General features: G+C 40.4%; 2 protein-coding genes across 3 annotated transcripts; one reads left to right on the top strand and one right to left on the bottom strand.

Moving 5' to 3' along the window:
- Nucleotides 1-1,494: 1,494 nt before the first annotated feature.
- EXOSC3 (exosome component 3) lies at nucleotides 1,495-6,192 on the bottom strand. The gene is made up of 4 exons (XM_031602488.2): nucleotides 5,808-6,192; nucleotides 5,588-5,737; nucleotides 3,059-3,210; nucleotides 1,495-1,785 (listed from the first exon to the last, which is right to left on the bottom strand). The coding sequence occupies exons 1-4, from the start codon at nucleotides 6,108-6,110 to the stop codon at nucleotides 1,584-1,586; spliced, it is 807 nt and encodes a 268-aa protein (XP_031458348.1). The 5' UTR covers nucleotides 6,111-6,192; the 3' UTR covers nucleotides 1,495-1,583.
- On the top strand, nucleotides 6,152-11,491 carry DYDC1 (DPY30 domain containing 1). 2 transcript variants are annotated; one of them, XM_031602491.2, is made up of 6 exons: nucleotides 6,152-6,266; nucleotides 6,830-6,982; nucleotides 7,092-7,214; nucleotides 7,706-7,777; nucleotides 8,649-8,741; nucleotides 11,181-11,491. In XM_031602491.2, the coding sequence occupies exons 2-6, from the start codon at nucleotides 6,830-6,832 to the stop codon at nucleotides 11,226-11,228; spliced, it is 489 nt and encodes a 162-aa protein (XP_031458351.2). In that variant the 5' UTR covers nucleotides 6,152-6,266; the 3' UTR covers nucleotides 11,229-11,491. The 2 variants fall into 2 exon arrangements, with proteins under 2 accessions (XP_031458351.2, XP_031458350.2); XM_031602490.2 differs by lacking the exon at nucleotides 6,152-6,266 and adding an exon at nucleotides 6,631-6,719.
- Nucleotides 11,492-25,345: the final 13,854 nt, after the last annotated feature.

Here is a 25,345-nt window from a genome sequence, read left to right as displayed (position 1 = left end):
CCTCACTATGACTACAGAATCATAGAATGGCCTGGGTTGAAAAGGACCACGATGACCATGCAGTTCCAACCCCCTGCTATGTGCAGGATCACCAACCAGCAGACCAGGCTGCCCAGAGCCACATCCAGCCTGGCCTTGAATGCCTGCAGGGATGGGGCATCCACAGCCTCCCTGGGCAACCTGTTCCAGTGCCTCACCACCCTCTGGGTGAAAAACTTCCTCCTAATATCTAACCTAAACCTCCCCTGTCTCAGTTTAAAACCATTCCTCATTGTCCTATCACGATCCACTCTTGTAAACAGCCGTTCCCCCTCCTGTTTTTATGCTCCCTTCAGGTATTGGAAGGCCACAATGAGGTCTCCCCTCAGCCTTCTCTTCTCCAAGCTAAACAAACCCTTTCCTCATAGGAGAGGTGTTCCAGCTCTCTGACCATCTCAGTGCCCTCCTCTGGACCTGCTCCAAGGGCTCCACGTCCTTCCTGTGCTGGGGGCCCCAGGCCTGGACGCAGCGCTACAGATGGGGCCTCACAAGAGCCAAGTAGAGGGGGACAACCATCTCCCTGTCCCTGCTGGCCACCCCTTTTTTAATGCAGCCCAGAACATAGTTGGCCTCCTGGGCTGCAAGCTCACATCCACTTTTTGGTCTCCATAAACATTCAGCAAGCATCAACAAATGGCAATGAGTGAAAATTCTTTTGCATGGAGGAGTTCAATTCCACGTCTTTGCTTCATAAGCACTTCCATGTCAGATGCCATTCTGTCAGACTGCCCCTGCGCTACCATCTGTTACATGGCAACAATGTGTAGCAGAATATTGGAGTGAAGATTCAACTTTTACTGCCCTACCAACATCAACCTCTCACATGGTGGGCCAAAATAATAGAACAGGAGACATGACTTTCAGAGCAGCCCTTATAGCACCTCCATTTAGCCATTAAGTTTCCCAAATGTTCATAATGAGGTTATATTCTGAACTCTGTTTCATCAAGACTATTAGCCGGGTTATCTTGCAGGGAAAGTGTTAATGCCACTGGGATGATGCATTCAGCAGTACCCTGAAGCACACTGTAATTACTCTCAGGTGCACCCTACAATTACTTTCTTGTATCTCTCCACCTGTGTCTCTACACTCAAATTCTCTAAAATGGCAGTAGATCAATCCATCACTACTTATACAAAACACCTGACCAGAACAGATGATTCACAGGATACTTTCAGCTCCCCCAAGTAAATACGTACTGTCTGAAGCTCTAACATTAACTAGTAAAACCTAGCTAACATTAACTAGTAATACCTAGCTTATAAACTGACCTGTTTTCTTCTGGAAAAACTGCATGTCAAAACCTACAGTTAATTGAAGCTCTTCAAGCCCATCTCCACACCAGTCAAAATCCACAACAATGGACAGTGTCTCATAATCGCAAGTCATCCTAAAAAAGGTAGAACCAGCTGAGTGCATCAGGGGAATTGAAGAACCACCAAAAACGTCTGGGACTTCATTTAGTGTGACTTTTAATATAAATCTGAATACAAAAATAAACAGAAGGTCCAACAGTTCTCACAAATCCTCAAACTTTCTTTTACTCAATTCCCTGACAGTTTGGCAAGTGCTTGTTTCCTCTGCTCCGCAGTCATATATTCACAAGCTTCTAAAATATTTACTATAATTAAAGTCTGTTGAACTGTTTTTGCTTTTACCCATATTCTCCCATTCATTCCCAGCACCAGCTCAAATGGGTACAGCTGTGACAGTTCCTGAATTATTTCGCATTTGGGAGCCAAGAGTCTGTAAAATAAGATTAGAAAGGGTTAGAGGGAAAAGTGAACACTCACGTTTGGTAAGTATTACATCACTGTCAATCAGCAACTAAACTGCAGCACTGGCGTTACAAGAGCAGCTCCAAAAGGTAAGATGATTCAAATTGCATGTCCAGTCAGAATAGTCATACTGTATCAGAATTCAAGTTTTCCTCTCAAAATTCATGCACCTAAAGAGAGCGCTTGTGTACTGATAGTTGTTTTTCTAATTAGTCAGAAGTTACTGAGAACAAGGCTGAAAAATAACTTACTGTTCACACTGATGATAGGACATGCAAACCAAATTATTTACAAAACCCAGGTATGGAATAGCTACTTCGTATTTCCAAAGAACAGATGCCCACCTCTCCTCCCCTTAACATCAAAGCAACAAGAAGTTGGACCATCATTTATCACTATCAATTCCTATTTTGAGATAGTCACACACTGTTTCTAGTTCAATGTACACGCATCCTCTACTCAGTAAAACTGGCATAAATGCACTAGAATAACCGCATAGCTTGATTACTGGCTAGCTCACGCTGCTTGGATTAGACATAGCTGTGCATGTCCTACCTAAGAATACAATGTTACTCTCCTCAGTAACAGTTTCAGCTGCACAGAATTGTTTTTCTTCAGTGTCTGCTATGATGCCATGTTTCTATTTTATGAGGAAAAACAATGTTGATAATACAGGGATGTTTCTAGCTGTTGCTGAGCAGCGCTGTACAGAGCCAAGCATTCATTTTTTCCCACTTTCTATTACTGTCCTACCAACTGGAGGGTGGGAAACCAACAAGGAGCTAGGAGGCACAGGGCAGGGCTGGGAAAGGATAGAAACAAGACAGTCGACTGTAAGTGGCCAAAGGGATATTCCATACCATATGACATTATCTCTTTTGCTACTTGGGGCCTAGCTGGGCATCAGTCAGTAAGTAGTGAACAATTGCCTGTGCATCACTTGCTATATACATCATATATATGTATTTGTCTTAAGTATTATCTCTTTTTTTTTTCCCTCTTTGTAAATAGTTTTATCTCACTCAACCCATGAATTCTACTTTGTGTTGGGTTTTTTTTCTTTGTTTGTTTTTTTACCATTCTATTCCCCAGCCTACTGGAAACTGTGTGTGTGTGTGGGGGGGGAGGGGGAAGGTGAAAGTGTGGAGGAAGATGAGCGAATGACTGCGTGGTGTTTAACCACCTGCTGGGTTAAACTACAATCCTTACATGTTAGTGCAACTGGATTTCTTAGTACTTACTTTCTTATCAGACCTAAGGAAACTTTGAAGAGGAAGCCATCTTGTCCAATTATTCCCATTCCACTTGCTCTTCCACTGCTGTCTATACAGACCATCTCTGGTTCCATGTCTTTATTTGCTACAAGGAACTGACCGTAAATAAGGTCTCCCACCTAAAGCAAGCAGTGCCAGAAAACAAAAAGTCATTGTGAAGATCATACTGCACATTCGTAAGAAACATTTAGTCGATAAAGATGCACCAAGACAGCACAATAGTTGTAAACTGGATGAAAATCTGGACAAGAACCAGCAGTGTACATTCGCAGCTCAGAAGGTCAAGAGCATCCTAGGCTGGATCCAAAGAGGGGTATCCAGCAGGATGAGCAAGGTAACTGTTCCCCTTTACTCTGCTGTCATGAGGCCCCATCTGGGGTACTGTGTCCAAGCCTGTGGCCCCTGGCACAAGAATGCAGAGCTGTTGGAATGGGTCAGAGGAGGGCTGAAACACCTCTCCTGTGAAGAAAAGTTGAGGAAATTAGGCTTGTTTAGCTTGGAGAAGAGAAGGCTCTGGATAGACCTCATCAGAGCCTTCCAATACTTGAAGGGAGTGACTTTTTATATAGCCTACCTGGTGATAGGTCAAGGGGAAATGGCTTTGAACTAAAACAGGGGAGATTAAAGTTACATGTTAGGAAAAGATTCTTTACTCAGAGGGCAGTCAGGCACTGGCACAGGCTGCCCAGAGCTGCAGCTGCACCATAATTGGAAGCAGTCAAGATCAGGCTAGATGGGGCCCTAGGCAGTATGATCTGCAGTGGGTAGCAATCATCCTCGTGACAGAGGATTGGAATTGGATGATCTTTAAGGTCCTCTTCCAACCCAAACCATTCTATGATTAGGTGGTTAATTACTGGTGATGGAGAAATGAATTACCGGTGATAGAGAAATGAGCTGTTATAATAGGAAGCGTTCTCCTCTTCTACTAAAGACATCTTTAGATGTGGAACCATATCACCACTAGAATCTGGAAGGCTACTACCAAAGATTACAGAATTATAGTGCACACAATAACTTCTCCTCTTTGAAGCACCAAACTTAAGTTTCTCTTTCTTCAGACATTAAGAATATTAAAAGCCAGTTCTGTTACTGCACTGCTTTATCAGGTCTGCCAAGGGCCATGTTCACAGAATCACAGAATTGCCAGGTTGGAAGGGACCTCAAGGATCATCAAACTCCAACCCCCCTGCCACATGCAGGGCCACCAACCTTCCCACCTAACGCTAGACCAGGCTGCCCAGGGCCCCATCCAATCTGGCTTTGAACACCTCCAGGGACGGGGCATCCACAACCTCCCTGGGCAGCCTGTTCAAGCACCTCACCACTCTCTCTGTAAAGAACTTTCCCCTGACGTCCAACCTAAATCTCCCCTCCCTCAACTTAAAACCTTTTCCCCTCACCCTGCAGTTATCAACCCTTTCAAAGAGTTGATTCCCCTCCTGTTTGTAGGCTCCCTTTAGGTACTGAAATGCTGCAATGAGGTCACCCCGCAGCCTTCATTTCTCCACAATGAACAAGCCCAGCTCCCGCAGCCTGTCCTCATAGGGGAGGTGCTCCAGTCCCCTGATCATCTTCGTGGCCCTCCTCTGGACCCTCTACAACAGCTCCGTGTTTTTTTTGTATGGGGGCTCCACACTTGGACGCAGTACTCCAGATGGGGCCTCACAAGAGCAGAGTAGAGGGGAACAATCACCTCCCTGTCCCTGCTGGCCGCCCCTCTTTTGATGGAGCCCAGGATCCCATTTGCCTTCCGAGCCGCAAGGGCACACTGCTGGCTCATGTTAAGTTTTTCGTCTATCAAGACCCCCAGGTCCTTCTCCACAGGGCTGCTCTCAAGGACCTCTCCTTCCAGTCTGTAGGAATGCCTGGGATTCCTCCGGCCCAAGTGCAAAACTCTGCTATTTGCCTTGTTGAACCTCATCAGGTTCACCCGGGCCCACCTTTCTAGCCTCTCAAGGTCCCTCTGAATGGCATCCCTTCCTTCAACCGTGTCGACCGCACCACTCAGCTTGGTGTCGTCAGCAAACTTGCTGAGGGTGCACTTAATTCCGTCATCGATGTCATTGATAAAGATGTTAAAGAGCACCAGTCCCAAGACAGACCCCTGGGGGACGCCGCTCGTTACCGGCCTCCACCTGGACATAGAGCCATTGATGACCACCCTCTGTCTGCGGCCTTTCAACCAGTTTCTTACCCATCGAGTGGTCCACCCATCAAATCCACATCCCTCCAGTTTGGAGAGAAGGATGTGGTGGGGGACCATGTCAAAGGCCTTGCTCAAGTCCAGGTAAATGACATCGGTCGCCTTTCCCTTGTCCACTGATGCCGTCACTCCATCATAAAAGGCCACCAGATTGGTCAAGCATGACCTTCCTCTGGTGAAGCCGTGCTGGCTGTCACGGAGCACATGCCTTTTCCTCATGTGATCAAGAGATCCTTAATATTGTGTGAGTGGCACAAACAAACTTTTACTAAGGTAAAAGGCAGCATTACCTGCACGTTAGGCCTGTTCCTCTTGGTCGCGCCCTCAAAGGCCAGGTAGGACAACGAAGCCTGCTCGCTGCCGCCCACATCCAGCCGGAACACGTCCCCCACCTTGCCCGTCACGATGCCGATAACGTGGTCTCCCTTCACCGGCACGTACTGCGAGCGGAACGAGCGGTCAGCGCGCTCCTCCCGCACCGCCCTCCTCCCCCTTCCCCTCCCGCCGTACCCGCTTCTGCTGCGAGTCCACCCAATAGGCGCCGCCCGCCGCCGCCCCGCCGCCCGCCTGCCGGTGCCGCAGCAGCCCGCACTTGGTCACCAGCAGCCCGCCGGCACAGCGCCGCAAGCCCGGCCCGCACAGCAGCCGTCCCCGCGGGGCCGCGCTGGTGCCCAGCGGCAACCGCTCGGGGTCCTGCTCGGCGTGCGCGGGCAGCAGCAGCACGTCGCCGGGCAACACCACTTGCCCCACGCGGGACTCCGCCGCCGCGCCTCCGCCGCCCGCCATCGCCTCAGACGGGCCGCCCGCGCGCATGCGCGGTGTCCTTTCAACCCGGGGCCGCGCGTGCGCCCCGGCGGAAGCGGACGCAAAATGGCGGCGGCCGACGGAAGGCAGCGGGCGGAACAGCAGCGACACCGCCCGGCTGCGGTTGCTTGGTAACGCGGGAGGACGCGCTGTGAGAGCCGGCTGGTAGGAACACACGGCGGGACCGCTCCCCCATTTAGACGATTTTCTCTTACCGATTGCCTGATTAAATTAGCTTTAATGAAATTATTAGCTTCACATTCAGCACGGGATGCAGCCAATGCTCCCCTAACTCCTAATTGTATTCTTGTGGGCGCTCAGTCGAGTTAGGGAGCTCTCACGGTTTCTTGTAGCAGCAGAATAGTTGTCGGAATAGTTCTGCTTTATTGTGTTCAACATACATCTTATTTACCAGTCACTTGCAAGCAAGAAATTCCTGTCCCTCTAATCAGTTAATTGGCCTCGCTTCTCCCAGACAACAGTGATAAAGGATGAAAGGTTTCTGAAGTGTGATAAGATAAACAATGCATACAAACAGAACCTCCTGTTTACCCTTAGATGCAAACAGATACCATCTGCTCTCTGCCTTACATTCCAGACTCCCAAGGTTTCACAGCGGTAGGGTCCATCAAGGAATCTGATAAACTCCTTGGCGACTGCTCACAGTTACATATTCACCCTCATGTTCTGTTGTTGGTAACTAATGTTTGTAGTTTTGTCGTCAATAGATGCGAATGGAGTCTCAGTACCTGAGGAGATGCCTGGGAAGTTGCTTGAAAAAGGGTCTGGCAGAGGTTGTGGAGCATCAGCCTGCAGACCCCATAGAGTACCTGGCACACTGGATTTACAACTACAAGAGAACTCTAGAGGAAGAACAAAAGGTGGATCTACCTTGAGCAAAGCATTTCCCGGCAGTCTAATTAATGCTGTTTAATCTCTCTCTATATTTTGTTGTTTTTATTTATTTATTTTGTGTTATCTCTGACACAGAGAACGTTGGAAAAAATTGAACTGGAAAAAGAACAGCAGGCAGCCCTGGAAGAACTTGAAATGTTAAGAAAAATGAAGGAAGAAGAGCTGATGATACAACAGAGATTTGAAGAATATCGACAGGTTAATAATAATACATAATTTTTATTATTATAGTAGCATATGATGCTGGGGCAACTAGAAGCTCTCCCTACAATAGCAGTCATTATATTCTGACTATATAAAAAAAAAAAAAAGATAACAAAACAAGTGTTTAAACATCATGTTTTGGAAATGATAAATGAAGGACTAGTCAGCAGCTGGGGAACAAAACTTACCTGCTGCATGCTAAGTTGTTACCAAAAATGAAGAGTCGAAGCTAAACAGCAACTAAGTTAAAATTTATAGGAAAAGTAGCTTAAAATAAGTAGACTGTCTGCTGTAGTTAATTATCTTACCTATTTTTTCCCCCGTAGAATTTGTATGGATTAATCTGTCTATATTATGTGCTGTGCAAAGCTTCAATGAGGCTAATCCAAATTATAGGAGATGATAAATATTAACTACTAAGGGGTGTGAAGAATGAGTATCAGAAGTCTGTACGCTATCTTCAGCTGTCTTCTTCCTTATGATAGGAACAAGAACGTGAGAAGTTGAAACTGCAGAATGAAGAAGAGAACATGCAGCTGCAGCAGCAGGATCCCGAGGTTTAAGCCAAAGATTAATTAAGATTTGGAAATACTGTTAATCAGCTGTCCTTTTCAGATTTAGTCAGTAAATACAGAACACAAGGCAGAAACCTAGAAGCACTGAACTAACACAAAGAAAAAAAAAAAAGCAAACATCAGGGAAGAATGTTTAATGCTTCCTTTCAGTCTAGGTTTTATACTTCAATTTTCATCTGTTCCATCAGGTTTATTTAGTTTTTATTCAGAACACAGCATAAATTTATTGTAAAATCTAGCTAAAGTTCAGCTTATTTTTGAATGAGAAAGTACTAAAACTTACATGTCTAATCTAAATGTCTAGACAGTAATGTTTCACTGCGTGGCAGTGTGAAGTCCATTTGCTGTAACTGGAAAAGGAACTATCACTTGGAGTTGGGGTGCCTCTTGATTCTGTGATCTTCCTCTGAGTATACAGAGGTCCATGTGAATATATATTCTTATAATGCTGTTTCAGTAAAAAAATATAGACCAATAATTGACATTTAACTTAAATGTGAAATATTTCTTAACTTTACACGGAGCACAATAGTTGAGAGATATTTTTAGAGCACTGTGTTGAAATTCTGATAACACATAACTGGAAAAATGACAGTGTAAATGTAACAGAAGTATATACATATATAAATTGAAGTAAAAAAGAATCCTACAGTTTTAAAGAAAACCTCATAAAAATAGTCTTGACAGGTATACAACGACCTATTCACACACAAACATTTGTGTAACATGCATCTGAAGTACTGTCTTTACATTAATACGTAAAAGACATTTTAGCATATTTAAAAGTATCCACTGTAGATGATTACTCATGACACTAATACTTTTAACTGAAAACATATTTCTGTGACCTTAGGAAAATGAAAAGACAAGAGATGAACTTACAGATAGAGAAGGAGCACCTAATTTGTCCAGAGTTGAGGAACTAGATGAGAACGGACTGTCTGAGGTAAGTGCTGGGAAACAAAGAGATTACAAATAATTAATTCTCAGATATTTGCTTGCTGTCAAATCAACGATTAAGACTGTTCTAGTTAATCCTGTGCTGGTTCATTCCTATAATTCTAAGGCATATTATTTTGACCACAGTTTTCACACTGTCCTTAGCCCGTTGTCTGGTGCATTCTGACACACTGCCATGTGGTGTGGAGTGAATAAATCCCCAAGACTTAAAATGCCCCATTATAGTCATGTGTGTTATGAGTGGAAGCATTAATATAACGAGAGAGAAGGCAGCTTTACTTTGCCTTTTGAGCAGGTGTCATACAGAACATGGACTAAATCATGAAAGCTGACTTGCTTTTGACTGAAATTATTTAGGTTTTCCTGATTGGACTGAAGTACATTGTTTGTGCAGCAGAATGCACTGTTCTGCTGACTTATCAGAACAACTACGTGGCAGTTCATTTAACAGATGATGCCCTTTATGTACATCACTGGAGATAAATATTGATGTGTCTTTTTTCAGTTGCAGTCTAGATAGTCCAGCAAAATTCCAAGTCACACTGAATCACACAGAATCACAGAATGGCCAGGGTTCGAAGGGACCTCAAGGATCATGAATCTCCAACCCCCCTGCCACATGCAGGGCCACCAACCTTCCCACCTAATGCTAGACCAGGCTGCCAAGAGCCCCATGTAATCTGGCCTTGAACACCTCCAGGGATGGGGCATCCACAACCTCTCTGGGCAGCTGTTCCAGCACCTCACCACTCTCTCTGTAAAGAACTTTTCCCTGACGTCCAACCTAAATCTCCCCTCCCTCAACTTAAAACCTTTTCCCCTCACCCTGCAGTTATCAAACCTTTCAAAGAGTTGATTCCCCTCCTGTTTGTAGGCTAACGGTTTTAGTACTACATGGGAACCCCATTTTCCTTTATTAGCCTTAGTAATTTACTCACTTGTTTTCTGACGTTGTCAGTGTAACTCCAGCTTATAACTTAAGTGTGGTATTAACATGCTTTAAGCTTAAGGTTGCTTTAGTAACAACCTGTTTTATAAATGTTCTCCAAATACATTTGTGAATATATTTATGACTATACTTAGGGTCAAGTTTTCACAATTACTTTGATTTTGCTAAGAGGTAAATGTGATGGGATCTCAAGGTCTTACCTAGCTCTGTTTTTTACAGTTTTCTGGCAACTGAATATTAAAAACTGTACATGAGGCTTCAGGTGTATTTTGTGTCCTTAAATAAATGAATTGCAAAATCAGAAGTGCAAATGAATCAAAGAACCATAAAATGGCTTGAACTGGAAGGGACCTTAAAAGTCATCTAGTTTCAACAACCCTGTCACAGATGCAGTACTGCAGATGGGGCCCACAAGGGTGGAGCAGAGAGGAACAATCACCTCACCCACCCTGGTGGCCACCCCTCTTTTGATGCAGCCCCCATTGCACTTTGGACTTCTCAGCTGCAAACACACGCTGCTGACTCTCATCAAGCTTTTCATCCACCAGAACCCCCCAAGTCCTTCTCCCCAAGGTAGTTCTCAGTCAGTTCTTCTCCCAGTCTGTACACTTACCTGAGATTGCCCTTACCCTGGCTTTATTGAATTTCAATAGGTACCTGTTGGCCCACTTCTCAAGCTTGTCCAGGTCCCTCTAGATGGCATCCCTTACTTCTGTTCCATCAATTGCACCGCTCAGCTTACTGTCACCTGCTGACTTGCAGAGAGTGCACTCGATAGTGCTATCCTGGTCATTGATAATGATGAGGAGTGCTGGTCCCAAGATGGACCTCTGAGGGCCCTCCACCTGGACAGAGACCACCCTCTGCCAATGACCATCCAATCAATGCTTATCCACTGAACAGTCCACTCATCCAATCTAGATCTTTCCCATTTAGAGACAGGAATATGATGCAGGAACATATCAAAGGCCTTACAGCAGTTTAGGTGCATGACATCTCTACAACCTTTATCCACTGATCAAAGAAGGCCACCAGATGGGCGAGGCACAATCTGCCCTTGGTGTAGTCACGCTGGCTGTCTCAGATTACCTTCTCTTGTCACACGTGTCTTCTGCATCATTCACCAAGTTTTCATGCCCAAAGTTGTTTCAAGTTGGATTACATAAATCCATCGGTGATGTCATTGCAGGTTTTGCAGTGCTACAATTTTTGTATTGAAATATGAATTGAGAATACATCAATGAAATGGAACTATATTCACCTTTAGCATCGAGACTACTCTGTTCTCAGAGTTCTAACACATCATTCAAACTTACAGGATCTGAGACTTAGTCTAGTGATAAAGCTTCATCATATTTAACTGAATGGAAGAATACATATTTCTACTTATGAATGAAGACTTGTCTGTATTATATGTTTTTTCTTTCTTTGTATAATGTTAATGTTTACAATTGACATATTTATTTCTGTCTTTAGATTGCAACTGATTTAACGCCAGAGTTCGAACAAGAAAGTTCCATCTGATCTGAAGGCACTCAAAACAGTTTCTACTCGTTACTAGCTAACCCTGAAGGGCTACATCTTAATTAGTGTACTTTGTATAGAAAACTGATTATATATATACCTGTTTTGGTTTCTTTGCTTTCTGGGTGTTCCTATAAAGCCTGTTAATTTTGGCATGCCATGCTTCCTTACTGTTCTTAAACTACAATAGCTGGCACAGCTGACTTGGAGAAAAAAACTGGAACTGGGATAAAAGAAATAAATACATTTTTCACTGATTACCTGCTGATTCTTGAAGTGTAAAAAAAAAATTAATATAGATGTAGATTTTGTGTATCAAGATTATTTTGCAGTAGGGGCTACAATATCATCATTTGAATATATAGTAAAAAAAAAAAAAAATTGAAAAGACTTGACATGAATTTAAAAGGTTTCTGATATTAAGAAGGAATGCTGTGTTTAGTAGGAGGTGAAACAAGTTTCCTACGTGGAACTAAATGCAAAATTTAGTCAGAGGATTTATGCCACTAGGAATTAACTTTCTGTGACTTCATAGAATCACAGAATGGCCTGGGTTGAAAAGGACCACAATGACCATGCAGTTCCAACCCCCTGCTATGTGCAGGTCGCCAACCAGCAGACCAGGCTGCCCAGAGCCACATCCAGCCTGGCCTTGAATGCCTGCAGGGATGGGGCATCCACAGCCTCCTTGGGCAACCTGTTCCAGTGCCTCACCACCCTCTGTGTGAAAATCTTCCTCCTAATATCTAACCTAAACCTCCCCTGGCTCAGCTTAAAACCATTCCCCCTTGTCCTATCACTATCCACCCTCACATACAGCTGTTCCCCCTCCTGATTATATGCTCCCTCCAAATACTGGAAGGACTTAGTAGAAACATGTAATAAAAAGAAGTCAGTCTGTAAGAAATCATAAGGTACTTTTTAATGACACTGGTTGTTTGCTCTACAATTTAAAATCTTTACTGATTACTGTGCGATAATAGGTGAGCTGCAACAGCCAGCACATTCATTTTGTTTAGTCAGATCTTAAAATAACCTTTACTGAATTTGCACGTTAACAAACTGTATTGATCATCTCTACTAAATATCATTATTAAATTAATCTAATTGAAATTTATTAATAATGAATGCACAGCAACTTCTTGTGCCAGTCTTGAATGGACTAAGTGGATAAATAGACCAGGAAGGTTTTCATTCAAACCAGTGTTTTTACTTCAGTCCTTCTGTTTAGATACGTTTATTATGGAAACTTCAGCCTTCATGTATAACTTGAATATATTGCCTACTTATATAAGACAATTTTAAACATGCTAGTAAATAATTCTAATCACTATTTCCAACAAGCGGCTTTCATCGTCTATTCTTCCATAACATTTATATCCTCATTCCAGTCTGTGTCCACTAGAGTGCGTCCTAAAAAAAAGAAATGGTGGTTGTGTCACTTACAAACCATTTCTCATTTTGTTTCAGCTCTTTTTAAGTGTCTTTTTCTTGGTGATTTTTCAGTTGCTGTTCCTCATTCTCTTCCTAGATACAAACTTGAGTTTTCAAAAGGACGCTTTTATCAGAAAATTCCTTTAGCAACTGTCAAAAACTCTACGGCAGATTCAAGCTTAACTATTCCTTTGGTGTTATTTTAATCTGATAGTATATAAAGACATAAGGTATTCAAAGGTCATTTAAAGGAACTCCAGTTCTTCATAATCTGATGTGCACAGTTGGCCTCTCCTTGCTTCACAATAGTTCTTAACTTAAAATATGGGACCAGAGGGTAAGTGTGTCAGTGCTGTAGATGAAAAACAGCTGTAGAAAATTTGAAAATGTTACTGCTGTTCACAGAGATGACTTCTGCTTACGTGTCTAAATCTGGAAATAAATTAAGACAGCTTAGAATCATTACCTTCTTCTACTGAACTTCATCGTGGAACAGGTGCAGAACAAGGAAAAAGGTACTATTTCATCATAGCTACAGGTGATGTGACAGTTAAACCCATGCTTAGTTGCTAAAAAAGCCAACCGAGTGCAATTAGCTAATGGGAGTTAATGTACGGTTGGCTTTTTCATTAACAACACTTTTGCTGAAAATATTATACTAAATACTGACAGAAAATATATGATTGGTAATATTTCTTTTCTTCAGAACAGGAGCAGACTTGCTTAGGCTGTTATAAGACCCCAGAGAACGTGCTGATAGTGATGTGCCCAATCACAGCTGTTCTCATTCCAACAATACTGGAACATAAGGATGAAAACAGATATGAAGCCCAAAATAGGACAAAATGAATCAGTTTAACTACCAGTCGATTCACAAAGAGGGACACTCAGCTCCATAATGTGAGAAGCTTTTTTCCTGGGAAGAGAAATAGACGGTGCAGCAAGCACGTTTTTATGTTATTATTTCAGAGAGTAGATTTTATTAAGTAAGCAGTCTCTAGTAGTGGTGATCGTCTTTCACAGAAAGAAGAAACATCCTTTTGCATCCAAAAGCTGTACACAGAAACTTCCTAATGGCAGCGAGAGTTGGATGAATTAGTCCACATTAAATGTAAAACTGATTTCCTCTGAACTTTGCTAAGACAGTTTACTTCTATTTATAGCCAGCTATTAGTTGCTTTACTTATTTGAATTTGTTCCTGTTTTCAGCTTAGTTAAAAAGCAGTGTTGTCTATCAGCTACAGCTAGAAGAGAGTCTAATCCTGCTTTTTGCTGATAAGGACCAAAGTACATTTTAAAATACCTTACCATATTGATTTTTATTTATTTGATTTAATTGGTTTCTGGCACAACGGTTATAAACACACTCCAAGTCTTTGTTCTTTATGCTTATGTATTTCAATTCAGAGGAAGGTAAAAACTAGACTAGCATAAACATTTATATAGATACTATTGGGTGAACAGTGGTGGAAGAAAGGCAAGATAGAGGGAAAAAAATCATTCAGTTGAGCTGTCACAGCACAGGAAACTTTATAAGAAGCAGGGGATTCTGATGCACAGGATTTGGAAGCTCACGCCTTGCTCATTATAATCATCAACTAATATCAGTGTAAAACAAACCTGAATTGTTGGCGTTTATACCAAGTTTTTGTTGAAGTTACTCTAGAAGATGCTAAGTCATGAAAAATGATGTCCATTATGGAGATGCTGAGTGCTTCCATTTTATCTTCAGATGTAGGGCACCCAAAGCCAATGGCTGTTTTGGAAACCATATGAAACCACTTGTTTGTTAGATCAAACTACTTTGCTGAAAATTTATTGGACTGTTTGAATGTGAGTTAACTGAAGCTAAGTTCAAGAAAAACAAAACCAATTTATTATTAATACCAAGCACAGTTGTATTATTACTCGAAAGTAAAGCATCAGGGAAGCGTTGATGTTACAAGTAGAAAAGGCTCACCACTGGTTTCTTGTTAACCTTAAGCAAGCTGTTATTTATTAAAAGGCTGTATTGTCATCTCTGTATTGACATACAAACATACATATACTACACTAAGAAGTCAAAACCCTTCCTTCCAAACATTCTGCATCTGGTATATTTCAACATTTCAACAATACCTTAAAATGTATATGAAGCTTGAGTACGACTTAAAATAAATATAGAGAAGTTAGGGTTATTGTTACCAACCTTAACTGAATTATTGTAACCTCTCTAAAGGCTATTAAGAAGTTTTAAGAGTCTTTTAACAAACCACCAAGGAGAGTCTGTCACTTCTTGTGTGGAGTCATTCTTGGGTCTATTAAGAGGAAATACTGTCATGACTTCTTGTCCATTTAACTTGGGAAAGTAACATTGTGAAAAATACCTTATTTCAATTTTGATGTTCAGTCCATTGGTGTTAGAATTCAGCAAAACGGTTTGTTTGTTTGTTTGGACAAAATAAATGCATTTTTTTTAGAGGTTTGTATGCAATTTAAATGTGGTCTTGCAGATTCCAGATGAAGATGTTCACTTCTTTCCTGAAGGAGGAGGAATTTTGTCTAAACTTAACTTAGTTTGCTTCTTTTTTTTTTTTTTAAATGAGTTCTATCAATTTTCTCTCTTTTTTTTTTTATTTTTTATTTTTTTGGTGCAGGAATGAAGTAATCCACTTAGATCTCCCTGAAATTCCTGAAGTGATTATTAAGAGGACTGATCTCTACCAGTATAAGCATGAGTTCTACCTCTGAGAACTCATCTCTCACTCATTGAACTTGCAACACACTCAACACAGTTGATTCAAACTAGTTGTAGGGAAAGATACTGCAGAAGAAAGAAGATTCATTACACGGAAGAGGGTGGGAGAGAGAGAAAGCATTCCAATAAATGATTGCCATAGCAGCAGCAGGGCACTGCAGCTCCCCTTTGCTCAGTTTCAAGTCGCATTCCTGGGAGTGTGTTGGGCTTCTCCAATCATTCCGCTTGGTTTCTACCCCACCTCCTGACTCTACTTTCTTCTAGAAATGACTGGCTACATGCAGACACACCTGTATTTGGTTCATTGTTATCTTGAGCAATTTTGGTTTTGCCACTGATGTATTTAGAAGATAAGTTTAAAAAATGCTATTTACTTAACTGATAATTGTAACCCTGGAGACAGGATTTGTTGTTTGTTTCATTGTAAGCCTAGCTGCACTGAAAAGCTACCCTTAGGCACTGACAGCTGAAAATTTCTGGAGCTGGGATTGCTGTGAAGTTCTGAGGCAGCTGCTCTTCAACATTTTTCAGTATTCATATGTGTCTATATAAGCACAGCCTATAGAAATAATACACCATTATTAATTTTCTCTCTTGGGCTTGAGTTAACACGTTACAGTGCTTCAAAGCTACACAGGGGGGTTTCTTAGCAAAAATACTATAATTAATTCCTCTTCTACTCTCTTGATAGAATGTGTTTATATAGACACCGATCTCTTTTCTAAACTTATTAAAAGTTTTTACCATTTTTCAGACCTAAGCCATTGGTAATTAAACACATATTCCCCCTACCCTTCCTATGTGCATTTTAAGGACTTTTTGTCTGTGAAACTCAACATATTTTCACAATATATGCATTTGTTTCAGAGTTTATCCAAGCTTTGCTTGGTAAAAAAGAAAGAAAATCAACAGGAGAGCACAAACATACCTGTATAGTCTTATGTATTTGCTCTGACTCTTGACCTATAGTGTAGTACTGTTTTCCATTATTTGCTAGTCTATATTTTGCTTTGCATGGGAAGATCATTAACTTCCTCATATTTATCAATATTAAGTTTCGTGGACTGCAGAAATCCTTCAGTTTTGAATAGGTTCAAATACCCGTAAATTTTTATTCTTTAAATTAATTTTTTTGTTCTAGTTTCATTCTGTCTAGAGAACATTTTCTGTGAGATCAGGTCTGTACTTACCGAAGTTACTAGCAGAGATCCTCCCTAAGTCCTAGTAAAACATTCATGCCATTCGCGTGGGAATCTGTGCATGTGTCTTATAATTACACACTGCAATCTCTTTTGTGACCTTGCTTCTAAAGATTTCCAGAATCCTAGAAACATACTTTGTGCTACTGCAGATGGGGAGAGGTTGGGTGATCTGTTCTATTTCATTACACCTCTCAATAACTCATGCTCTGACCATTGCTACTGGAATGCTAAGGCATTCTCAGCAATCTGAAATGGTAAATAAAGAGATCAATTACAGGCATGGTGTTTTCTTATAAGCTATGATTCCTGAAGATACAAAAAGAGAGAACACCTTTGAGTTGTTGATTTATGGTGGGTGCTACTTCAGTATTTTCAAAAAAAAGTACCTTGTTCCTAGGAGACAGAATTAATGACTGGTATGAATTTAGGAAATTAAGTACCCCTAGTACAAACTCATCAGTAGTAAGAACTGGAAGGGGAAAAAAGTGAAGGGATGTGAAAATAGAGTAGAAGAAGGAGAAGATACACTAAAGAAGAGTTCTTGCACTAATCTAATGTTAAGTCTACCTATGTAAAATTGTGTTAAAGAGGACTGCTGCTTTTTTTTTTTGTCATTCTCTTACCCTTAGGGCTTCAGTTACCCTTCACAAGACTAAAACAAGTTTACTTCCTTGAGAAGATCTAACATCAGTTACATGGACTAATGCCATCTTGTGATGAGCATAAGCTGAGTACTCCACTAACTAAAAATGGCAAATAAACACTCTTAGCCCTGGAACTTGTAGCCTTAACCTATATTGTGAACATGGATACTAGGCCATAACCAGGTACATTTTGGTTTGTTTTATTACTTCTGGTACATTTTGGTACAGCAGATGTAACACTGTAACTCAATGGAAACCATAGAAGCTAAGACCCACAGCAGGTGAGGATATCCTCAAATACAGCAACCACAGACACAAAACAAAACTTCACTCACCTTCAAAAAGCCTAAAGTAGCCAGGAACCTCCAACAAGATCACTTTGTTTCCCCTGCTGACCCTTAAATGAGGTCTGGGAAGGGGTGGGTCCTGGCTCCAGCCCTTCCAGTCACTCAGTTGCACTGAATGCACCTGAGCTCCCCTGGGTTGGCCCTGCCTTCCCACCAGGTGGTCAAACCCTGCTTCAGGCTATGACTTAGCGTTTCCACTACAGCAGGAAAGGTGTGACATTCTTAATCCTGACATTTCTCTTCATTAAAAACATTCTTATTGTTAAGGGTCACCTCACAAGTCCCACTTCAGTTTTCAGGTGGGCTTAGTACCATTTGGCAGAAAGTTGAATATTTGCTTATACAGAAAGACAAAATTGTTACACGTCTTCAAGGAGTGTCTGGGCAAACTTAGCATTCTTTGGTGATTCTGCTGTATTTTCCAATAGCGAATGACTAGGCTGTCACTTACAGAGAACATACAGAGTAAGAAACCAGTGCATTCATACATTTTTATAACCAATCGTTTTGAGAGGATCAATAAAAGATTACATTTTCCTGTTTTTATACGTCTCATCTTTGATAGTTCTCCGTTTGTCTTTTTAAACATTTCTTTCTGCAAGGCTATTGTTTGCATTTCATTCTCATGATAAGCACTCAGTTGCAAAAACAATGGCATGGAGAACATGACTCGGTATAGCAACCAGCATAACTGTTATTTAGTGCCTAATTATTCTAACCACCTGCAACTCATACATGTCATTTCAACATGTGTTCATGATTAGGTGCTTTCAAGCAGCTTGTGTCAAGTGTCAAAACACTTGTTTAGAAATGAAAACAAAGGAAAAAATTCCTCATGCTATAGAAAAAAAATAATGTGTATGTATATAATTACATCTATGCGAATATAAAAAAAAAATATTTGCAGAGGTCTCCTCCTGCACCTTTTCTTTCTAGATGGCTATGAAATAATTTTTAGCCTCATAATTTTATTAATTTTTGGAAAACAAAAGAAATCATAGGGGGAAGCAGCTAATCTCACCCTGCTGTGAGATTTTGCTGCTCTTCCCCAGAGTTTCCCCTCCATAATGTATTTCAAAACTAATAAAAAAATTCAAGTCAGCCTTTCTGGAACACGATTTAAAATGTCAGTAGCATGCTGTGAAACATCATTGATTTTTATTTATAAATCTGACATACGCTGAAAAAAAAAAAATAAAATCCTGAGCCTTAATTTCAGGGCAGAGGGTTTGTAAAACACTGATCAGCAAAATAAATGATACGGCAGTTATGTCTATAAGCCTGACAATCTTTCTGATGGTATTGAATTTTTCCATTCTATATCCCATCTACAGATAGGAATCTGTAGAAATTTTTGTCTGCTCCAGTTACTGTCTGTATTTTTGTCTAGTACCATTTATGCTTTATGATTGATGCTGCATGCCCTTCATCCATTATCTAACATCCTCTGGTTAGGCAGACGTCTAAGAATGTTTTGGCTGTTTTTTTATTTAAGACTTGTTTATTTGCAACTGCTAAATGACTAGGTGCAGTGAAATCTTTCAGACATAGATGAAAGATAATGATGTTTGTTGTTTGCTAATATATTTGCCCAGCTCACCTATGTGAAAATAGTACTTGAATGGCAACCTAGCTGAACCAACTTTGGTGACCAGGTCAGGCTGAGTGGGTTTCTGAAAGATGTGGCCAATGAGGTTATATATTCAGCTGTCTCCTGCACATCTCAGAGCACTGGTAATTTGTTTGAGCTCTATAGCAATGACGATGGGAGCGTTTCTGAAAAGACATGGATGGGCACAATGACTAACAAAGCTGTGGGATATATTCTGTATCTTTTTTTTTTCTTCAGAAGCCTGATTCTGAAACTCACAGCATCGTGCTGTCATTTTCAGTCTTGCAAAACTAACGTAAAATGATTTTAAGATATGGGTGATTATGGATTACTATGGAGGCTGCTCCAAAAGTACTGCCTCCTCCTATATTACGTTGGCTCACAATGTCAAAGGTGGATACTGGTGGTATGACAGCAGAGGTTGAACTTTCCCACCAATATTCCATTCCATGTTGTCGCCGTGTAACAGATGGCAGTAGAAGGCCAATCTTACAAAATGACACCTGACTTGGAAGTGCATATGAAGCAAAGATGTGTCATTGAATTGCTCCATGCATAAAAAATGGCACACTGACATTCATTGGCACTTGCTGAATGTTTCTGAAGACCAAATGGAGGATGTGAGCACGGTGAGGCAGAGGGTGGTGCGTTTCAGCAGCGGTGACAGTGGGTCGCCTATGCTGGTGCAGATTTTTACGTGTGGCATGCAGGCTCTTGTTCAACCCTAGCAAAAATGCTGACTAATGGTGGTGACTATGTTAGAAAATAGTATTTTGCAGCTGAGAATTTGCTCTCTCAAATCGTGTTATTGTGCTCTTTGTATCCATTCTGATTTCCGTGGAAATAAATAGGAGACATTACTTTCAGAGTGACCTATGTAATATATGCCCAGGCCATGAAACAACAACAATGATGCGATCCTTAGGAAATAACTGGAGTTACCTTGATGACTAAATTCTGCTTTCATTAAAGTTAAATGCAGTCTTGATTCTAATTTCATTGGGAGTGTTATTTCCTCAGACCTGTGCCACAAGGCAGAATTTAATAGTACTTTATTTTCTGTTGTCTTTCTGTTAAATTTAATAAATTAACCCATTAGTTGTTGAAATTATGCCTTGGACAGGAATGAAAAAATGTCCAATTATAAATGGTCTCCCTTTAACCCTACAGAAAGCCATCTATGTATTTTTCCTGAATGTTTTTTCCAGCTGTCATGGTCAGTTGTTTGGTTTGGGTGGCTGTCATCTGACATGAAAAAGAGCACAACCCTTAATTTTGGTTGCACGGGGTGTGATCATACATCAGATATGCACAAAACTACAGCTCCTTTCTGAGTAAATAGTTAGGACTCCCTGTTGTTAATGACATGGCTAATCATCTGTCCAGACTAAATCCCACTACGGTCATAGATCTGTATCTCAAAAACAATTTGGCTAGGGAAACACAGCAGTCTTCTAGCAGCGTGGCATCTGTACAACCTTCTGCATTTACATGTCTCGTGACATTATTAGTGTATATATGTAAACCATTAGAACTTCCTCAGTATTTAGGGAATAAACGGATGCATTCAGTTAGCCCTCATCCAGGAGTTTCGCAGCGGAGGTTCATAGATGTTTACAGAACAGGTGGTCTTTGGACTTTGAAACAAATATTGACTCTAGTACATGAAGTCATGTTGCAGAAACCTATCTGCAGGAACACAGTTGTGGAATCCATTCTGGCTTCCTGACAAGGAACATTAGGTTAAACTCAGACAGTTTTAACTTATTCTAGCTAAATACTGCCAGAAAAGACTTCTGTTTCCTTCGACATAGGACTGAAATTAATTTTCTTAATCATTTACATTTGTCACTCTGAAAGTAGTATCTCCTATTTATTTCCGTGGAAACTACAATAGATACAAAGAGCACAATAACATTATTTGAAAGAGCAAATTCTGAACTACAAAATATTATTTCTCAACATAGTCACTACTACCAGCTATTCATTTTCACAAGTGATGAGCAAGAGCCTGCATGCTGCACTTTTAAAATTATCTGCGTGGCCATCTGCGATGTGACTTGTCTTCCACTTTGCTGTAACCACTGCTGAAACACACCACCTCAGCACCTCACTGTGCTTACATTCACTGTTTGATCTCCATAAATGTTCAGCAAGCTCTGATGAGTGTGAACGGATGTAATTTTTTCTGCATGGAGAAACACAATTCCGTACCTTTTCTTCATATGCACTTTCCACGACAGACGCCATTTTGTCAAGCTGCTCTTCTGCTGCTGTCTGTCATGCAGCAACAAATACCGGCGAGAAGGTTCAACCTCTATTGCCATACACCCAACATGGGTTGGTGGGTCAACACAAAATAGGAGGCATTACTTTTGGAGCAGCCTTCATACATAGCAACGTTGCACTGAGTAACCTGCTCAAGCTTGTTCTGCTTTGAGGAGAGGATTGTAGTAGAAACTTCAACCATTCTGTGCTTCAGTATTGTGTGAGAGTAGAGAATTAATGGTCAAAGAGGTGTGAAGAGAATAAGCATATGGAATGGGTAGAAAGTTCTTTGCTGTTTGTTGTGGAAGGACCTGAAAAGACTTATTAGAGCATAGAGAGGAATGTAGACGTGAAATATTGTAGAGAATCACTGATAAGCTAAAGAAGCTTTGGACTAAGTTAGATAAAATGCACACTAATAAATTGCTGTAACTGGAATTCATATTCACAAAAAAGTTTGAAGAAAGCTCAAGGAGGTAATAGCTGAATTACTTCTGCTGGTGTGCAGGGGTGACAGGAGATCCCACGTTCTACTGTGAGAAGGAGAGAGGTGATAAATACCCACCTCAGAACACATATTGCCTTCTATTCTGTAATAACAATCTGTTTTTTCTGTCCAATAATATTTGATTTTGACCTAAATCTTCATGGGCCAGTGAAATTCTACACCTGCATATCTGAGAGGCCTTGAACAACATTCATTTTCAGAAAATATTAGATAGAGGGGAGAGTTATGAAGCAGGTGTGAGTTCTGTGCTGAGATCCTGCTATACAAGCTCTATTGCTCTGCTTGTCATTTTTCAAGCAGAAGGAATAAACCCAAATAAACAAATCTTCCTTATTTTAGCTTCAAAAACAAAACACACACCTCCCTCAAAACAAATACAACTCATGTTATCCTGTTAAACAGGTAATTTAAGTACAGTAATATCTGATGATAAAGTTAAGAGAACAAAACAAAAATACTTGGAAGAACATTTCCACGTGTGCTATTTGTGTGCACGAAGTGTTTCTGTGCGTTTTTAAATCTAAGTGTGAGGTTGGATCCTTTAATGATCGTGGAATGTTACTTATGAAGTCTATGAGCTCTATAGATCAATTTGTTTTTCTAAGCTTTTGGAAGTCGTGGTGAGAGAACTAAATTAAAGAGTTTAAGGAATGATTTTACCATGACTTTTACCATGACCGTGACTCTTATAATGTGGAAGATCTTCTGAGTCCTTGATAAGGTTTCCTCATAACTCGATAGAAGTCACTTCAAAGTGACTGCTGCAGTGAAGTAGTATGAGTGAATAGAGTCTAAACGTGTATTGCTTCCAGAGAAAACATGATTCTTTCGTAGGTGAAGCAAGGATGTCTAGATCTGGAGGATCTTCCTTCCTTCTTCATCTGCAGTGATAGTTTTACACGTAAGCTATTTGACTCAAGCTCATTTTATTTCATTTCTATAGATATAATTCATCCATTTAGGCTTCAATTCTCAGTGGCTTATAATGTAAATAAGACATCAGTAGAGAAGCGTAGGGAGATAGAAAGGAGTGAAAAGAGTAAGTAAAAGGGAAAAGGAAAGAAGAAAGGGAAACGTGTCTTAAACAAACAAAAGGATCTAAGCAAGACAAGAAGAAGGGAGGAGGATAGAGGAGAAAAACTGTAAGGGCAAGAAAGAGCAAGGCAAGCAAGTCAAGTGAACTGATGAGCCTGTGTCATTGAGAGGTCGAGGGTCAAAGCAATTAATCAGTCATATTTGCCCAGAGAATCAGCAGCATCAATTGTAGTCAGTCGTGATTTTCTAAGTTAAATCTTGTTCATTATTTCCTGGGCTTTTCTCAAGGCTACAGTAAAACCTAGCACACCTTCTCAGGGGTGAGAAATGTTACATGAGCTAAGAGGTAGTTAGAAGAGAAGTAGTTTTGCTGAACTGCTACAAATAAAAGTAACAAGAGCGTGGAATGGTACCAGATGTGAAGCCTCTTCCAATTAATAGAAAGAGCTGCCTTGCTATTCCAGTGGTTCTTGTTCACATGAATAAATAGGTATGGCAATACAGTGGACAGTGCTATTTTTTGCCTTAGTTTTTCTATCTCTAGCCTCATTTCAAAGCAAATTTGAAATTATTCAGCTTGAGAAAATTCTGCCGTTAGATATCTTCTGAGTAAAGGTCATGGAATATAGTCTAAAGATACTTAACACGATGATGGGCCGTATAGGGTTTATAAAGAGATTTGCAGAGAAACTGACTTTGCTAGAGCTTGGTACCACAAATCTGTTGACTACTGCAGGAAATAGAAAGAAATGTTGGGAGCCAGTTGCATTGGTAGCATTGATAGGTGAGTCTCTATCTGTAAAACACAATGGGAAAAAATGCTTATATCCATCTTTTGTTTACTATATATATATCTTCTTTTTTTCTCATAGGCAGAAGATCTTTGCCAAAAGTTTATGATGTTAGAGATCTGTCTTAGCTTTTCACAAATATTTAACAAGTCAAATTGTCTGGGAATTGAAGCCAAATTAAACATTACCTAACCCTACGCTCATTTAGAGTCCTGGAAGCTGTCCTAGAAAAGAGCATGCTGAGATGCTTCATGGCCATATAGCAAATGTGTTGCTCTTGATAGTAAAATTGCAACTGGAAGCAGTTCCAAGTGAAGGTTTTACGTGAGTTATGTGAAATGCAGCTGTGCAGCATTTCTAAAAAGCACTATTAGCAGAGAGGCTATTTAATGAAGGCTGACCCCCCAAAGGACTCACGGACCAATGTGTTTAACTAGGCAGAAAGGAGTTCAAAAGGAGGAACTGCAAAGGCAGAATAAACAATGGACCTGCAAATTCACTACTCGTGTGTCCAATTAATTGCACTAATTAGCATTTTAAGAGCTTGCAATTTTTATTTTTATACGGAATAAGAGGATTTCAGGTTGAGAATATTCAATCTTGTCTTCTTTTGCTGGAGGATTGACTACAGAATCAGAATGAAAACTCTTGCGTTTATGTATCTTTTTTTTTGTCAGAGGTGTTTCATCCATTCTATACTTCCATAGAAAAAAAAATTTATATTTAAGAACACGTGCATGTTGCTGACATTGTTTTACTTTAAAAGTTAATACAATTTTTGAATGTTAGGCATTAACTAAAGTTAACATAATTAGTTACTCTTTGATCTTCATTTCTTTGTTGTTGTTGTTGTTGTTGTTGTTTTGGTTTTTGTTTGTTTGTTTGTTTCATTTAATTCCATCTTTCTGTGTGATATCAATGCAGGATTCATTCAGGCTGGGATGGAATCTTAGTGTCAATGGAATGATGACAGTTTACTCCAGAGAAAGCTGTGGCTCATGTTATCTCGTGTATGAATCCTGCATTGTTAGGTGCAACTGGTACTTTTTTATCCTGTGACATGAGTTCTGTGCAATGGAAAACCAAGAGAATGTGTTTTGAAAAAGACTAATCCGTGTCTGTGATAATTAGAGGTGGACCAATGCTACAGCAGATCACTGGTGAACATTCACAGAAACTGGTTATTGTTTTCAGGAATGTAGGTAGAAAGTGAAAATTCTAATGAATTCTTACATAAATATGTGGCAATGCAGAAATTTAAGTCCAAGGGACCCTATACAGGGGTATTCTAAAATAACATGAAGAGTTGGAAGCAAGCTGACTTTTAAAACAGAAGAGTAGGAAGGATGTCACTGCTGTCAACACTGCAGGGCTATGGATCGTGTGTTATGTTATATTGCTTCAATCCGAATACTAGGTGTTGCATTGTAATGTTGGAGTGAATGATTAAGAGAGTGTAATTTAGTGTTCAGTGAAGGGAAAATTTGGTTTTGTTAGATCTATAACTTGATCTGAAACTGAGGCTAGAGCAATTTCTGT

Source organism: Phasianus colchicus, chromosome 8, assembly GCF_987193195.1.
Source record: "Phasianus colchicus chromosome 8, bPhaCol1.hap1.1, whole genome shotgun sequence".
NCBI classification, from domain to species: domain Eukaryota; kingdom Metazoa; phylum Chordata; class Aves; order Galliformes; family Phasianidae; genus Phasianus; species Phasianus colchicus.
The sequence above is the reverse complement of the archived record's forward strand: the minus strand, read 5'-3'. Positions and strand labels throughout refer to the sequence as shown.